At 35.6% G+C, this 19,084-nt stretch overlaps 1 protein-coding gene and 1 non-coding gene across 2 annotated transcripts in view; one reads left to right on the forward strand and one right to left on the reverse strand.

The window, feature by feature from the left end:
- Positions 1-19,084, forward strand: part of LTBP1 (latent transforming growth factor beta binding protein 1) — a 481,244-nt gene that overhangs the window by 375,187 nt on the left and 86,973 nt on the right. The window contains 1 exon segment of the mRNA XM_043987916.1: positions 18,334-18,456. Coding sequence (XP_043843851.1) covers positions 18,334-18,456 — 123 coding nt within the window.
- Positions 486-579, reverse strand: LOC122745102. Its single transcript, XR_006355391.1, has one exon. It is a non-coding gene; the product is annotated as a small nucleolar RNA SNORA26 (small nucleolar RNA).

Genomic DNA, 19,084 nt, shown 5'->3' on the forward strand with positions numbered 1-19,084 from the left:
TAACCCCAATTGCCTCACTAAAAAAAACCCAAAAAACCAAAAATTAGCTAGAGTAAGATAGAGGTGAGATATCAGATAGGATGAGAACTTCTGATAATAATTGAAGCAGAGAATCTTCCAGTATAGCTGCCAGGAGTTATAAACAAGTTTTTCTGAGTTTCAAAGCACTTAATTTGATTCGTAAAATAGACATTGGGAAAGGCTCTCTGATTTGCCATTATTTTTTACATAATGTTCAGCAAGTGTCTCACTGTATTTATAAGAACTATTTCTGTGCTGAAATGGCTATAACTGTCTTTTGTTTGTTTGTTTGTTTTGTTTTGTTTTTTGTGAGGCAATTGGGGTTAAGTGACTTGCCCAGGGTCACATAGCTAGTAAGTGTCAAAGGTCTGAAGCCAGATTTGAACTCAGTTCCTCCTGAATCCAGGGCTGGTGCTCTATTCACTGCGCCACCTAGCTGTCCCCCCCCCCCGCCCCCTTTTTTTAGTTGTAACTCCAGACAGGATCCAAAAAAGAGCTTTACATCTCAAGTTTGGGTTTATTGGAGAATTATTATACCCTTCTTTCTGGAATAGATAACTGTCTTTTTTTTAAAATGTGTTATTTAAATAGTGTGTTGGTATTGTTCCCTATGTAACTCATGCTGGGGTGGAGGTGAGAATCCAGTTTTGTTTTCTCAATTCTGATTCCAGGACATGTAGTCTGCCAGTGAAACTAACACAGTTCTATTTTTTTAAAAAATAAGTATTCTTATTATCTTGGGTTTTTACATAACCTATATTTACCAATGTATTCTCCCTCCAGTCTCCTTTCTGAATATCATCTCCAATATTGTTATTGTTGTTTGTCTTGGTCCTGAAGAGGACTATAACATCAGAGTAATGTCATGACTTGCACTGAATCTGATTGAAGTGAGGAAGGGCTGTGCAAGATCACCAACCTCATTCTCTCCTCCAGAGCCATTTGCATTCAGTGGCAAGATATATATGAGGATGACTGGAGATGGCCCTGGATTTTTTAAAAAGCAATTAGGAGGGGCAGCTAGATGGTGCAGTGGATGGAGCACCGGCCCTGAAGTCAGGAGTACCTGAGTTCAAATCCGGCCTCAGACATTTGACACTAGCTGTGTGAACCTGGGCAAGTAATTTAACCCCAATTGCCTCACCAAAAAAACAAAAACAATAACAAAAACAAAGCAATTAGGGTTATGTGCCCAGGGTTATACATCTAGTAAGTATTTGAGATGATATTTGAAGTCAGGTCCTCACAACTTCAGGGCCAGTGCTCTATCCACTGTGCCACCTAGATGTCCCCATCCCTTGTAACTAAGAAATAGAAAGAAAGAACAAAACAATTCAGCAAAAGTAATTAACCTGTGGTACCTAGGTGGCACAGTGGATAGAGCACTGGCCCTGGAGTCTGGAGGACCTGACTTCAAATCCAGCCTCAAACACTTGACACTTATTAGCTGTGTGACCCTGGGCAAGTCACTTAACCCTTATTGCCCCATAAACAGAAAGAAAGAAAGAAGGAAAAACTAATCAACTTATCAAAAATTTTGTCTGGCATTATATACTGATTGTGGGGGAGATTCCTTCTCAGTTTTCTTCTTTGGAGTTAAATAAGGTCATTATAATTTTGCTCATTTAATTTCTAATATTTTGTCCTGGTTCTATCCATTTATAGTCTATATCACCGTGTATATTGTTTCTTGCTTCTGCCTACTGCATTTTCTTACAACTCAGCAATAATAAGACAACATTTCTACTATTTCCATAGCTCTTTAAGGTTTATAAAGTGCTTAACATGTTGTATTTCATTTGTTCCAATCCTAATTTTAGAGATGAGGAAAATGAGGTCTGAGAAGAGTCAGTGTCTGAGACGTTATTGGAGCTCAAGTCTTCTTGACTTTTGAGTCCAGCACCCTTTCCACCATGCCACCTAGCTTTCGTTACTTTCGTGTACTGTAGTATATTTTCTCAGTCAGTGGGCATCTGTTTTGTTATAAAAAGTATTTCTATAAATATTTCAGTGTACATAAGCCTTTCTTTTTCTTATTGGTCAACTTGGAATCTCTGGCCAGAGTGTATACATCTTAGTCCCTTTCTTTGCATAATTGTTCCTTTTTAGAATGCTAGGAGCAAGCTGCAGTTTATTAATAGTACATGGATAATCCTTGTCTTTCCGCAACCTCTCTAACACTAATACCTGCATTTTTTCATCTTTACCAGCAAATTGGGTTGGTGGGAAAACTTCAGTTTTTTTCCATTTCTTTTATTAATTCTTTGGAACATTCTTGCAGTTGTTAATGATTTACAATTCTTTTTTTTTTTTGAGAACTGACTGACTATTATTTCACTACTTATTGAATGTGATGAGTGAGACATTGCTAAATAGTTTGGCACTCAGTTACTCTTGTCCCTTTATATGACAGATAACTAAACTCAAATTGAATAGGTATAAAGCTTGGCTACCAAAATGAAGTGAAAAGAAAAGAAAAGAAAAGAAAAAACAACAACCCCAGAGCCACAAAGCAAGCACAATATTAGGCTACATTAAGAAAAACATAATATTGGTGCAGCGAGGTGGCGCAGTGGATAAAGCATTGGCTCTGGATACAGGAAGACCTGAGTTCAAATCTGGCCTCGGACACTCGGTCACTGTGTGACCCTGGGCAAGTCACTTAACCCTCATTGCCCTGCCCCCTGCCCCCTGCCCCCAAAAAGTATCATCATATAAGAAAAACATAATATCTAAGAGAAGATCTATTTTCTACCATGGTCAGACTACATCTAGAGTATTGTGTCCATTCTTGGGTGTCATATTTCATCAAGGATGTTGACAAACTAAAAGTTCTTCAGATGAAGGCAACCCATTTGGTGTTGAGACTGCTAAAGACCATGTCTTAGGAGAATCAGTTGAAAGAATTGGGTAATGTCTAGTCTGGAGAAGACTTGATAACTTTCTTTGCATATTTGAAAGGTTAGTATGTGGAAAAGGAAATTAGACTTGTTCCTCTTCCTAGCAGACAAAATGAAGAGAAGAGTAGAAGGTGCAGAGAAGCAGATTCTGACCAGGAAAAACTTAATCATAATTAGAATGAAGGCTTTCATTTGCTTTGCCAGGTCTCATCATTACTACAAGAATGCAGCCCCAAACAAATAGTCTTCCCTACACCTTTCTAAATCCTGTTCTAATATAAGAGGATTCATATCAGTTGTTTTTTATACTACATAATTATTCTCAAATGGAGAAAAGTTGCTATTCATTATTAATTGCTTTGGAAATTTTAAAGCACTATGTAAAAGTCAATTTTGATGACGTTAACTAAAATTATGAATAAAGTTCATAGGATTATAAGAGAGGTCATCTAATCTAACCTCTTACGAAAGGCTTAGGAAAATGGGTACCAGAGGGGGTGAGTACCTCTGTGATATGAGCCAAGTGCCAGATCTCAGACTCAAGTCCTTAGACACTAAATTGTGCACTTGTTCCACTGTGTCATGCTGCTTTTGGAAAGACAAATGTGTAGTCACTACTTAGTATTCTATTTCTCTTCTCAAAGATTGCTATTTGTTTGGTTTAAGACTGTTATATCTACCTGAATTTCACATTTTCCTATCTAAGCATAGTAAATAATTACATAGCAAAGTAGAAGCATAAACAGAACAATGATCCACAAATTTACTAACTGAATTTAATAGAAACCACTAATCTTTAGGCATAGACTATATGTATACATGACAAATTCAACTGAGAAGCAAGTTATGGATTTAAAAATATATTATCTAGAGCCTATCTCATTGAGACTACCAATATCCCACTTTGGATGGCAGAAATACAGCACCCCATTTAAAGTAGCTTTACTTTTACCAACTGGATGATTAGAATCACAAGCCGAAGTATTAGATCACTGTGTTACTCAGCCTAGAGTTACACACTTAACCACTTGGTCCAAGCAATAAATTTTTTTTGTTTGTTGCATTGTTGAAGTCCTGTATTTATTTCCTTTTATTAAAAGTATGAAGTGGGGCAGCTAGGTGGCAAAGTGAATAAAGCACTGGCCCTGGATTCAGGAGGACCTGAGTTCAAATGTGGACTTAGAAACTTGACACTTACTAGTTGTGTGACCCTGGGCAAGTCACTTAACCCTCATTGCCCCACCAAAAAAAAAAAGTATGAAGTGTGCTTTTTCCTTCTTCCTCAGCTTTGGGTAAAATTTTAGCTATATGTAACCTAGGGATTCAGTCACTCACCTTTGTGTTTTATAGTTGTAGGTTTTATGCATTATGATCTTTGGACTTGAAGCTCATTCAAAATTACCCCCAAAGATTTTTTTAGGTTAAACAAAAAATGGGTTTTCCATTTTCATTCTTTATGAATGACTTTTCATTATGAAAACTTAAAATGTTATTAAAATACAGATAATTTTATATGTTCCTGTTTTTATACTCTTCCAGTTGGTTTATTTACTATAGAACTCTTTCAAAAGTTATGGATAATTTTAAAATAATTTTACTTCACCTTGTACTTCTTTCTTGGATCTTTGTATACATACATACATGTAACTTTATGTATATATGTTTATATACATATACACATATTTTACACACAGATATGGGCTTCTATATGTACACATATGCTTATGTTGTATGTGTATATATAGCGAGATCTATGTATAAAGGGATATAGATAAAATCTCCTCTTATGCTATTCTAAGAGCATGTGCCAGGATTATTAGGCTTTTTTACATATACAAATCAGAGTTGTCTTTTTTCTTTGAGTTACTTAGATTGTTCATAATGTTATTTATAGTCTGTTTTCTTTTTGCTATTTTATTAATTTCAGCCTCTGTCTACGTCTGATTATGAGAGGAAAGGGGCCTTGGAGATCATTTAGTCCAACCCTTTAATGAGTACCCTGAAGCCTAGAGTGGTTTAAGTCACATTGCTACAGTCAAACCCAAATTCAGTGTTCTTTCCATGATATTCTGCAGACGTTTCAATCACAACACTTATTAAAGGCATATGTCATGCAAGATTCTGGAGATATGAAAATAAAATAAGGCACAGTCCTTGCCCTGAAGGAGATTACAAACTGACATTCTTTCTGGTCTTTGTTCGTGGTACTCCATTTCCATTCTTTGCCTTTGCACTCTCTGGACATCTCTCATGCACTCTCTCCTTACTTCTGTCTCTCATATAATCTCTTTTTTTCTAGTCTTTCCCTTTTAACCAGTTCCCCATACACTTGCCAAAATCATCTTAAAAAACAAAGATTTGACTATATCGTTCCTTTGCTCAAACATCTTCAGTAGTTCCCTAATCTCTCTAGGATAAAATGTTAATTTTTCAGCTTGGTACTTAAAGCCCATTACAATAAGGCTCCATCCTATTCTTGCAGGCCTATTTCATACTGTTGTCTTTTGCATAATATGTTCTTTCCAAGTAGCCTAATTGCCATGTCCCAAAATTCAGAATTCCATCTTGAAGACTCTGTGCCATTACACGGACTAGCTACCATTAATTTGGTGGGCTGTCTGGTTCTTGGAATGCCCTCTTCAACTTTGCCTTTTTGAATTGTTTGCTTTCTTCAGAACAGAACTTAGCTCAAATGGCACACTCTACAGGAAGCTTTCTCTGATGTCTTTAGTTATTGGTGGCCTCTTCTTCCTTAACTTATCTTATAATAAGTTCTTTATCTTTGTGCATGTTGAGTACCCCCAGCAGAATATAAGTTCCTATTGGATTTTTTATTTATTTCGCTAATATGTAGCATAATAATCCCTGGCACATCATAGATACTTAAAAAAACTTATTGAATTTAATCAGTTGGGGTACCACAGGCATGTGCTTAGATATAATTTAGATTAAAAAATTTTAATCCTTTATCATTACTACAGATTTTGCTCTTGTGATATGTACTACATTTAGAGGTCTGGTCACTACAGTGGTTTTGTTGACAGTACCCTACTTTTCTTTGGGTTTGGTTTGCTCACTCCAGCCTACTCTCAAACTAGCAGGTCTAACAAGAAATTAGCAACCACCTACCACATGGTTACATTTAAATTCTCTCAGACTTAAGGGCAACTCTGTTAAAGAGAAATATATACTTCCCTTACTCACTACTTTAGCTCTTGAAATCCAACCCTTCCATTCCCAACAATGCATTTCTGTCTACATTAGCAACAATTCACAGAGTAATGGCATCTACACTGTGTGTGATTTTTATACAACAAGCCACTCTCAAGAATGACACCTTTAGATCTTAAACATAACCATTTACTTAATAGTAAGGCAAAGAAAATAATAACATAGATGATAATAAATTAAAGTCAGTACATAATAAAATTTATCATAATAAGAATATAAACCCAAGTCATACTCTTTCACCAGTACATTCAAATGCTCTGGTGAAGAGTGAGTACACACTTATAGGAACCTAATAGAGAAGCACATAATGGAGAAAAACTCATGTACTTAGGGTAACTCACAACTCTGGACTTTAATGTACTTTGTGTATTCAGAATCTCCATTGTATGAAATTGCTTTTCTGCTCACCCTGACTCTTCTCCCTTTTACTGACAAGTAGGCTTTATAAGTTCTTTGTTAACCAGATAGCAGTTCTCTTTAAAAAATCAAATAACAGTTCTCTTTAGTCTAGAGAACCTCAGAGCTCATCACACTGGCTTTCTCTGGCTTCTAAAGACCAGTCAAGCCAGTTATTAACACATCTGGGTGCTGTGCCCTCAGCAACACAGCTCCAGCTGGCCAGGATACCAAAATATCTGCAAAACCTTTATGAAAAGTTTCAGAGTTTTCCAACTCTAGGTGTCACCAAAGTATAATAGGTTCACTGGAGCTTTTGATCACAGAAGTCATTTTTTTTTAAAGTAATAAACATTTTTATTTATAGTTATGGGTTCCATTTTTTATCCCTTCTTCCCTCTCTCCCCTCCCCCTTCCCTGAGCTGGTAAGCAATCAGATATGGGTTACATGTATGATTATGTAAAGCATTACCATATTAGTCATTTTGTATAAGAAATAATAAATTTGAATAAAAGAGAAAATGAAAGAAAGTGAAAAATAACATGTGTTCCATCAATATCAGTTCTTTCTTTGGAGGTGAATAATATGTTTCATCAATAGTCCTTTGGGTTTGAGAAGAGTTAAGTTGTTCACAGTTCTTCATCAAACCATATTGCTGTCTTTATGTACAATGTCCTCCTGGTTCTGCTCACTTCACTATACATCAGTTCATATAAGTCTTTCCAGGCCTTTCTAAAATCATCTGCTTATTATTTCTTATAGGACATTAATATTCCATCACCATCATATACCACAGCTTGTTTAGCCATTCCCCAATTGATGGGCATTCCTAAGTCTTGAGTTTGAGAGCTCACTGCCTTTCCTCTGCCATCTTTTAAGACCAGCTATTCTTTTTTTGTTTTGGTTTTGGTTTTTTTGTTAGTTTTTGGTGAGGCAATTGGGGTTAAGTGATTTGCCCAGGGTCACACAGCTAGTAAGTGTAAAGTGCCCAAGGCTGGATTTGAACTCAGGTCTTCCTGAATCCAGGGCTGCTGCTCTATCCACTGAGCCACCTAGCTGCCCCAAGACCAGCTCTTCTTGATATGAATCTGTTAAGATGAAACTTACTAGGAATAAGTGCAATGTTTACATGGATTCATGTAAATAACTTCAAAAAGATAATTTTACAAATACAAGATGAGGGAATTTTTGGATAAACATCAGTTCATCCAGAAAGAACATGGGGTTTGAGAAGACTGCAAACTAAATATGAATTGACAGTTTGTGGTATGCAAAAATGTTATGTGCTCTAAGGCAGCATTTAAGAGAGGAATAGTATCTAAAATAGTGATAATCTCACTATAGTTATCTTATCCTGGTCATGTAACATCTGGAATACGGTGTTCAGTTCTTTGAGCAACATTTTAGAGAAGGTATTGATAAACTTAGAGTTACTCTAGCATTAGGAACAGAGAGGCAGTCACCTATTATTTTCCTCAGTTTAAGGCAGGTTCTTTTCTTGTGAAAAGGTCTGAGTACCATGTACATAGGGTATTATGTAACTTTTTAGTCAGTACCTCTGCCTGTGCACATTTCAGATTCTCTAGCATTGATGGCAAGCAGCATTTAACCTTGATGATTTTCTCCTCATTGTGCACTGAAGTTACTTCATTAAACTCATCCTTACAAGCATCTGTCTCCCATGTCACCATTAATCATCTGTAAAATATTCTTTCCTATGTGTGATCTTTAGTGTAGGAGACAAAGTGAAGGGGCTAATTTCCCCTATCTTTGTGGTTGTTCACTCTTTGTGACTCCATATGGAGTTTTCTTGGGAAAGATCCTGGGGTGGTTTGCCATTTCCTTCTCCAGCTCATTTTGAAGATGAGGAAAGTGAGGCAAATTGGGTTAAGTAACTTGCCAAGGGTCACATTGCCAATAAGTCTAGTAAGTGTCTGAGGCTGGATTTAAACTCCGTAAAATGAGTCTTCTTGACTCCAGGCCTGGTGCTCTATCCACTGTGCCACCTAGCTACCCTTCTTATATCTTATGTTGTATTTAATTTCCTCAAAAGTAATGGAAAATTAATTTGCTCAACATTCTATAGATAATTGGGGGGGTTCCTTATACTACTTCTAAAACTAATTTTCCTGTTTTCCCTCTTTTCAGACTTGTACAACATATTACCCTATACATAATCCTTACCAAATATGTAAGATAATTTGATTAGAAAACGTGTTAAAAATGAAGGCAAAAAACCCCTTCATTTTAAGAAAATAGGAGAACCACAAAATTTTCTAGGCCATTTTTCACGACCAGTATTCATTTAAAGTTATACATACACAAATACCCGAATATACACATGCACACACATAAGCACATGCATGCACACATGCTCACATACATGCACATGTGTGTGTCTACAAAAGCTGGTCATCTGAGGTTTTTGCTACTGCCCTTTTTTTGGTCGTTAGAAATTCTTCTCTTCTTAAACTTATCCTTGTCAGAATTAGGATAATTTGGGGCTCTCAGCATTTCATTCCAGGAGTTTAATTGCTTCTGAAGGTATTCTAAATTGATTATTTCATCATCAAATATTCATTTAGTTTTCATCACATTAAATATTATGAAAGTATAGAAAAGTTCTCAAAGACCATAATTAGAAATATTACATGTCGCAGAACTGTTTATGCACAGAATTTTTTAAAAGATCTAGAACATTTAAAAGATCCATTCTAGTTCTGTCAGCTAGGTTTTATTATGAATGGATGAATCAATTTGTTAAGCTCCTACTATGCACCTGTTACTGTCCTACATACTAGGAGTAAAACAACAAAAATGAAATAGTCCCCAGCCTTCAAGAAACATATATTCAGAGAGGGAGGAAAATTTACTTAGTAGAATATGCGAAATATGTGTGGGTGTATAGGTGTAGGTGTGTGTAGTTCGGTTCAGGAGGTGGACGCTAGCATTTGGAAGGAACAGAAAGTTCTCATAGAGGTATCCTTTGAAGAAAATTTAAGTTTCTAAAAGGTAGAAGTGAGAAGAGAGAACACATGTGGAGAATAACTTGTGCAAAGGCTCAGAGATGAGAGACAGAATGTTGTGCATGGGAAACAGCAAGAATCACAAACTGAACCTCCATCAAAGTCTTACTCAAAACCCTGGGTTCTTAAAGACTATGCTCATGGAAAGCAGGCTTTGCCAGGACCTACCAAATTGGAAAACCCTCTGGACAAGGTGGGACTTTAAATCTGTTGTCTGAAGAATTGATATAATGAACTTTACAGAGTACACCTTCTAACCATCAGGCACACTGATGCTTGAAAAATCCAGGGCATTTTTTTCTTTTAAAAAGTTGTTTATGATGTTTTTTAAAAAATATATCACCTTTATTTCCCTTCTCTTAGTTCATCAGCCATCCCTTACAAGGGATTCTTTATTACAATAAAGAATTTTTTTTAAAGGTAAAAAGTAAGCATATCTGAAAATCTGGCCAACACATTAACCATGTCTGACATATTATGTAATATTTCACATCCATAGTCCCTCACTTCTGTAAGGAATAGATGGAAATATGTTTTCTTATCTCTTCCCTGAATCTAAGGTTAAGTGACATGACCAGGATCACATAGCAAGTAAGTGACTCAACTGGATTAGAACTCAGGTCTTCCCTGCCTCCAGGTCCAGTGTTCTATCTACTGTACCTGCTAGTTGCCTCTAAATGAAGTGAATAACCTTGGCAGAAGAGTGAATAAAAGAGGGGAGGGGAGGAGGTGCCAAATATCCTTTTTGATGCTTCCTGCCTCAGTGGCAGCATAGTCTATTTGCTCTTAGCAAATCCTCTGTATTGTTAATGTATAGTCTTTCTTCTTACAAAACCCATTTTGATAGCTGAACATCAGCACTTAGTCCCTTACTTTTCTTACCCAGAATCTCAGAAAGTATCCATTAGTTTATTCTTCCCACTCATTTTGTTATATATGTATTTTTTGCCTCTGTGCCAGCTCTAGTTTTCCATGAACTACCTCTGTTTCATAGAATCCTGTTCTACCTTCAAGATACAGTTTAAGGTGGGGCACCGAGGTGGCACAGTAGATCAAGCACTGGCCCTGAATTAAGGAGGACCTGAGTTCAAACCTGCCCTCAGACACTTGACACTTCCTAGCAGTGTGACCCTGGGCAAGTCATTTAACCCTCATTGCCCCACAAAAAACCCCACAAACACCACCACCACCACCACCAACAACAACAACAACAAAAAGATACAGTTCAAGGATTTCCTAACTGAAGCACTCCATCTAAAGATCTTGGTAGTGGCTTCTTCCCTCCCAAACTACCTTGTCCTTGTATCCAACTACTTTGAATCTATTCTTATTATATTTATTCTCTCTTTCAAATGTTTACATATATACATATATATGTGTGCATATGTACATACAGACATATATCTACTTATCTCCCCTTAAGAACATAAGGTCTTTGAGAGTAATGATTGTTTCAATCTTTATACTGAGTCCTCAACTCCTAGTACCTAGAAGATACTTAAGAACTGCTTGTTAATCAATTGGATAGGTTACTATTAAATGTCAAAGCAAACTTTGGTTACAGTACTCTATAAGGGCTTAATGAATACCTATTAGAATGAAAAAGATTGTACTGAGAAGCTAAATTGTATAGCTTCATTTTACCATTATACCTTGTTTTGAATATTGCTAGACTGTATTTCCCAGCCTCCACTCCCACCTTGTACTGGTGCTCAACTTCCCATCCTTACTCTCCCAACTAATTTTTCCATTTTCAAGGAAGAAGAAAATGTCCATTTTTTTCTCTCTTTGCATAATTCATTTCCTTGTGGGCCACCCTTGTCAGTAATAGCTCTTATGGAATTCTAACTGCATGGTGAGATTTGTGTGTATAATCCCTAGGTAGAATTTTTAGCAACTTCTAGTAAGTTCTGGCAATGTTTACACATTCATATTATTTTACTATGTTGTATACACACGTTTTTAGTAAAAAAAAAAGTTCTGTCTCATAGAACTTTTGTAAATCTTAATTATACATTGTTACATTAAATTTTGATTATATATTTGATTAAATCTTCAAGATAATTGTCATGCAGTAACTCTTTTAGCTTTCTGGATCATATTTGAATTCATCATGGCACTACATTTTAAGAATTCTAAATAATTATTGGTGGCAGCTTTGGAGTTGGTATTCGTGATGCTGTGTGTTATATGCTGTGTGTTAGACTCTTAGTGTTATTTTATGAGAGTGGGTTGAAACAAAATAGGGAGCAATGAAGGGATATCCCTAAGAACTCTTTTGAATAGAATTAACTTTTTTCCACCTGCCTTTTCTGTTGTAATGAAAATATATATTTAAAATCCTAAGAAGGAGGCTGGAGTAAAGACGGAGACTTTCCTGAGCTCTGCCAAATCCCCTTTCAAACAACTTTAAAATAATGCCTCAAAAAGAATTTTGGAGGGGTAGCTAGGTGGCGCAGTGGATAGAGCACTGGCCCTGGAGTCAGGAGTACCTGAGTTCAAATCTGGCCTCCGACACTTATTAGCTGTGTGACCCTGGGCAAGTCACTTAACCCCAATTGCCTCACTTAAAAAAAAAAAAAAAGAATTTTGGAGCAGCAGAACCAACAAAAGGATGGAGTGAAATAATTTAAGTCCTTAGGAGGTTGACAGGAAAGGTCTGTTTCATTGAGGTGAGAATGGAGTGTAGTCCAGTATAGGCTCTGCCTTAGGAAGCCAGCAGCAGAACTGCCCTGGTAAGTCAGCAAATCAAATCAAAATTTTTAAAATGAAAAAAATAGAAGAAAGTGTGAAATATCTCATTGGAAAGACAACTGACCTAGAAAATAGATCCAGGAGAGATAATTTAAGAATTATTGGACTAAATGAAAGCCATAATCACAAAAAGAGCCTACACATCATCTTTCAAGAAATTATTAAGTAAAACTGTCCTAATATCCTAGAACCAGATGGTAAAATAGAAGTTGAAAGAATTCACTGATCATTTCCTGAAAGAGATCCTAAAATGAAAACTCCCAGGAACATTATAGCCAAAATCCAGAGCTCCCAAGTCAAGGAGAAAATACTGCAAGCACCCAGAAAGAAATAATTCAAATATTGTGGAGCCACAGTTAGGATGACGCAGGATCTAGCAGCTTCTATGTTAAAGGATAAGAGGCATTGTAATATGATGTGTCAGAGGGCAAAAAAGCTAGTATTACAACCAAGAATTACCTTCCCATTAAAACTGTATAATTCTTCAGGGAAGGTGATTCTTGGTTTTAATCATAGTTTTTCAAATTTTGCTATGGCCAGGTTGGATTTACCAGAAATGCTGGGTTGTTTCAGTGTTAGGAAAACAGCATAATTGACCACATCAGTAACAAAACCAACAACCAAAAAAAAAACCATATGATTATCTCAATAGATGCAGGAAAAGGTTTTGACAATATAGAACATTCCTATTAAAAACGTTGGAAGTATAGGAATGAATGTAGCTTTCCTTAAAATCATAAGTAGCATTTATTTAAAACCACCAGCAAACATTGTCTGTAATGGGAATAAGTGGAAGCCTTCCCAATAAGATCAGGGGTGAAGCAAGAATAGCTGTTATTGCCACCATTCTTCAGTATTGTACTAGAAATGCTTAGCTTTAGCAATAGGAAAAGCCAAAGAAATTGAAGGAATTAGAATAGGCTATGAGGAAACAAACTATCACTCTTTGCAGATGATATGATAGTATATTTGGAGAATCCTAGAAAATCAACTAAAAACCTAGCTTAAATAATTAACAATGTTTTGCAGGATGTAAAATAAACCTATATAAATCATCAGCCTTTTCACATATTACCAACAAAGTCCAGCATCAAGAGATAGAGAAATTTCATTTAAAATAACTGTAGACAGTATAAAATATGTGGAAATGTACCTGCCAAGAGAAACCCAGGAACTATGGGAAAACTATTACAAAACACTTTTCACACTAATAAAGTCAGATCTGAACAGTTGGAAAATATTAATTGCTCATGGATTGGCTAATCCAATATGATGAAAATAACAGTACTACTTAAATTAGTTTACTTATTCAGTGCTATACCAAACTACCAAAAATTATTTTATAGAACTAGAAAAAAGATAAAATTCATCTGGAAAAAAACAAAAGGTCAAGAATGTCAAGGAATTAATGGGAAAATGTGACAGAAGGTGGCCTAATCATACCAGATCTCCAACTGTATAAGAAAGCAATAATCATCAAAACAATCTGATACTGGCTAAGACATAGAGGGGTAGTTCAGTGGAATAGATTGGGTACTCAATACACAGTAAATAATGAAAAGAGTAATATAGTGTTTGAGAAATGCAAAGATTCCAGCTTCTGAGACAAAAATTTACTATTTGATAAAACTTTCTGGGAAGATAGGAGAGCTGTTTGGCAGAAACTAGGCATAGAAAAACAATTCACACCATATACTAGTATAAGGTCAAAATGGGTGCATGATTTATGCGTAAAAGGTGATACCATAAGCAAATTAGGGGAACATGGAATAGTTTATCTGTCAGATCTATTAATAAGGGAAGAATTTATAAACAAATGAGAGATTTCTTTACAGGAAATAAATTGGACAATTTTTATTACATTGAATCAAAAAATCAGAAAACGGGAAAAAAATTATGGCAAGTTTCTTTGCTATAGGTTTCATTTCTCCAACATATAAAGAACTGAATCAGATTTGTAAGAATACAAGTCATTTCCCAGATAACTGGTCAGAGGATATGAACAGGCAGTTTTCAGATGAAGAAGTCAGCTATCTATAGTAATATGAAAAAATACTCTCAATAACTATTGATCAGATAAATCCAAATCAAAGCAACTCTGAGTTACCTGCCTCACAGCTATCAGATTGGCTAATGTGACAGAAAAGAAAAATGCTAATGTTGGAGGAGTTGTGGGAAAATTGGGTCACTGAAGCATTGCTGGTGGAGTTGTGAACTGATTTAACCATTCTGGAGAGCAATTTGTAAACATATCCAAAGGACTATAAAACTTTGCATACTCTTTGACCCAGTAGTACTACTCCCTACTATGTCTGTATATCAAAGAGATTTTTTTAATGGACAAGAACACATATGTAAAAAAATGTTTATAGCACCTCTTTTTATAGTAGCAAAGAATTGGAAATTGATGGGGATTCCCATCATGTAATGAAGGGGTGAACAGGTTGTGGTATATTATTGTGATGGAATACAATTGTCCTATATAAATGATGAGGAGTTTGTATTTAGAAAAACCCAGAAAGATTTCCATGAACTTATACAAAGCTAAGTGAGCAAAACCAGGAGAACGTTGTATACAGTAGCAGCAATATTGTATGACGAACAACTGTGAATGACTTAGCTATTCTCAGCCATACAAAGATCCAAGACAGTTCCAAAGGACTTATGATGAAAAATACTGTCCACCTCTAAAGAAAGAACTAATAGAGTCTGAATGCAGATTGAAGCATATTAATTTTTATTTTTTAATGTAGTTCTGTTTTGGTCTGTTTTCACAACATGACTAATATGTAAATACGTTTTGTATTGCTGCAGATGCATAACCTATAGCAAATTGCAGGCTGTCTCAGGGAGGAGGATAGAAGAAAAAGGATTTCAAATTCAAAATTTTAAAAATTTAATAATAAAAAGTGCTTTATATGTAATTGGAAAAACAAACTATCATAACAGTACAAGTAAAAATGAGACTAGAGCCATTACTTATCCATTTTGGTATTTTTGGTACAGTTTTTCAGGGCAAATGACCAGAAATGTGATTTATATGCCAAGAACACTGAAAATTTCAGCCCACCTCTTATTTAAGGCTCCATTCTAGGCAGATAAACAGTTGTCTATTAAGGAGGAAGTTAGGAAGAGGATGGAAATCTAATGATTGAAGCATCAGTAGTTGGTCACCCTCTGAAAATATCTGCATTTGATGTTTTCTCTTGTGACCCCAAATGGGGGTGCACCAAATCATATACAGACATTGCGTATTAATTAATATTCTTATATCAGATCAATATTTAATAAATAGCATCTAAGGCAACTTTCTTCTATAGATTCTTTTTTTTTTTTTTTTTGGTGAGGCAATGAGGATTAAATGACTTGCACAGGGTCACACAGCTAGTAAATGTCAAGTGTCTGAGGCTGTATTTGAACTCAGGTCCTCCTGAATCCAAGGCCAGTGCTTTATCCACTGTGTCACCTAGCTGCCCCTCTTCTATAGATTCTTTACTGATGTTAGAGTATATAGTTATTTCCTAAAGATACACTTTAGTACTATTAAACCTACTTAGCCAATTAGATATTTAAAAAAGAAACTTCATAAATCTGCTTATTAATTTGTAGTTTGGCAAGATTCTGTTAAATATCTGATACATATATCTGAAAAGGGGTAGAGACTAGCTTTTTTTTTAAGTGAGGCAATTGGGGTTAAGTGACTTGCCCAGGGTCACACAGCTAGTAAATGTTAAGTGTCTGAGGCTGGATTTGAACTCAGGTACTTCTGAATCCAGGGCCGGTGCTATATCCACTGCGCCACCTAGCTGCCCCCTAGCTTTTCATTTTACTGGTACAGGGAACTCCCAAGCAAGGAAACTCTCTCTGCGCATAGTACTAGTTGTCAGTTACATTCTCTGCAACTTTTAGAGTTGACTAGAGTAGTGGTGTCAAACATGTAAGGATCCCTACGAATACCTTTTTTTACCTAGTTTTAAAATTCGTTATCTCTGTTTTATTATAGTTTTATTTTGCTAAATATTTCCCAGTTACATTTTAATCTGGTTTCAGCTGCACTGGGAGCAATATGCATACTGAGTTGATGCCTCTGACCAGGAGCACTGCAAGGTTAAGTACTTTGTTCACGGTCATATGACCACTATGCATCATAGGGAGGACTAGAACCCAGGTCTTCCCTGTCTTGGAGACTATACCATGCTGCCTCTGATAAGCATGGGAAACAATCTTTTCAAACCACTAGAAATTTCAGGGCACTTTGCCTTTTTATTAATTACTTTATAAAATGCATACTTCTGGAAACTCTGGACTGAAAACAATTTTGTTAATTTATTTGAATTAGGAAAGAAATATGGTCTTAGGAATTGTTTTTGCTATTAAGTACTACTCCCCTGTAAATAAATAAGTCCCCTGTGACTGAATAATTAAAGTGGGCTGTTTATACATTTCTGAACTTGTTAACATTTTTGAAACCAAACCAGGTATTAGACATGATATTTTCCCTGCTCTGTCTGGAATTTCCATGCATGGTGTCTAGGCTAGTCCTGTTTCATTATTTACTTTGGATTTGACTCTTGGCTCTTTCTCTTAATTTTTGCTTGCAGCAAAATGGATTCCAAATATTAAAAGATAGAGATGCTCATCGGGTAAGCAAGTGGCTGTTAGGAAGTGCTGTTTTTGTTGCACTGATGCCAAACCAGTTAACTGAGGTCATGAAATGGTGTCTTGACAAAGTAGCACATGCAGCATCTACACAGTTCCTTTTGTTGCATCCTTCTAAAATCACAAATGCCCTTTGCTTTTGTCTATAGAATACCATTTGTGTACTTTCGCTTTGAAAAAGTATAAGTTGTAAATGTGAATCATGAAACATGTATTTTTCATTCAGTTTATGATCTGACTCTATACTTGCTATTTCTGCACTCTCTGGTTTGAATTTTTCCTTTTGTGTATTTACTCTTGTAGAATACATGTGCTGTTACCAGGGGAGATAATGATGTGAATCCACATGGGGAGTGTGTCTGAGAATTGAAATTGAGCATGAAACTTCTATTGCTTTTTCAAAAAACAATTTAAAACATTTGATTAAAAAAACTACTAAAATTAATTAAATAAAACTTTAACTTGAAAGAATGTAAAATACCCCCTTTGGAACAAATGATAAATATAACATTTTTATCCATTTACCTATTAGATATATTCTCTATTATTTTATTTTGTTTCTTACCTCTTCTAGCAGGAAACTAAATTCTCTGACATTACTTCTAGTTCAAGATGTTTGTCTAAACTACATCATTAATAAACTTTATTTGTGAGTCAGCTTAGACTTTTTTACTTGAGTTCTCTCTGATTCAAAGTCATGTTAGAATATTTCATTTTTATAAAATCCTTCTGAGTCACCTGTAGGTTAGGCAGGTTTTTCAGAATTCTTTTTAGTGTCCTGATCTACCTTTTTTCAGTCCTCAATTTCTCTCTCCTGTATTTTTCTCTTTGCCACAAAGGACTTATCTTTTCTTTCTGGTGATTCTTCAATTCCATCTGACTCTTTAGTTTCCCAGCTACATCCTGAAAGACAGTTCTCTAAGACTAGAAAATTTTAAAACCCTCAAGGTAGAGGGTTTTTTTCCTTTGTTTTATTATCCCCAGCGTCTGGGGATATAGAACCTTGCACATAGTAGGCACTTAAATGTTGAATTGAAATTTAAGGTACTACCTTCTAGCTGTCACTTTTTCTTTGATAGTTAATTGCTTATTCACAGAATTTGCTTGGTTCTCTTAAAAGCTGTATAGAAAGAAGTAATTTCTTGTTTTAAAACGGGAATTGTTTGACAAGATTCTGTTACAGGGAAACTACAGAAAATAGTTTCCTACTAAAGCTGTTCAGCTAATGTGAAATATAACTGGAAGTAATTGCTGAATTTTCTGAAACTTTGAGGGCATTTCCCCTCAACAACCTTATTGATGTTTTCTCTTTTTAAAAATGTCCTTCCTATTTTCTTTCTTCAAGATATTGATGAGTGCTTGGATCCAAAAATATGCAGAAATGGCAGCTGTTCCAATCTTGAGGGCTCTTTCATGTGTACATGCCACAAAGGTTATAAACCAACTCCTGACAGAAAGCAATGCAAAGGTAAGTACATTAATGAAAATGCTTCTTTTAAAATTTGATTGATTATTCTTAAATAGCCAATCTTATGTTGTGGTATCAACTAGGGATTTTAGGGCACCATAAGCTAAACAAAAATTAGCAGTCTGATATGGCAGCCAAAAATAAAATAAGATAAAACATTCTACTGAAGTCCTTTTCACTATCATAGAACTTAAATATTAGAAGCATTCTCAGTAGCTTTCTAGTTCAACCAGTACCTGAAGGAAATTTAGGCATGGCGTAAGAAGAAAAAAATAAAATTTAAAAGTGATCCTAAAATTCATGGAGAGGCTCCCTTTTATTGACAATTTTTTTTTCTGGGATTGGATGACCAATTTTAAAGTGTGTTAAAGGGAGATTTCTTTTTTTGGCTAGCTATCAAGCCCTATGCATCCATCTCTAAAATTGTGTGATTCTTTCATTAATTTTGGAAAAAGAGCAACTCTTGATGACTATTTATTAAATGAGAGATGGTTCACGAAGTATGTTGATGGATGTCCAGAATTACAGACCTTCACATTATAAGCATTATATTGCATTTTAAGCCTTTAGATTGCTTTAAGAGAGGCACAGTGTCCAGAACAGGGGAGGAGATTGTCATGCTCTGCTT

This window comes from Dromiciops gliroides, chromosome 2, assembly GCF_019393635.1.
Source record: "Dromiciops gliroides isolate mDroGli1 chromosome 2, mDroGli1.pri, whole genome shotgun sequence".
In the NCBI taxonomy this organism is placed as follows: domain Eukaryota; kingdom Metazoa; phylum Chordata; class Mammalia; order Microbiotheria; family Microbiotheriidae; genus Dromiciops; species Dromiciops gliroides.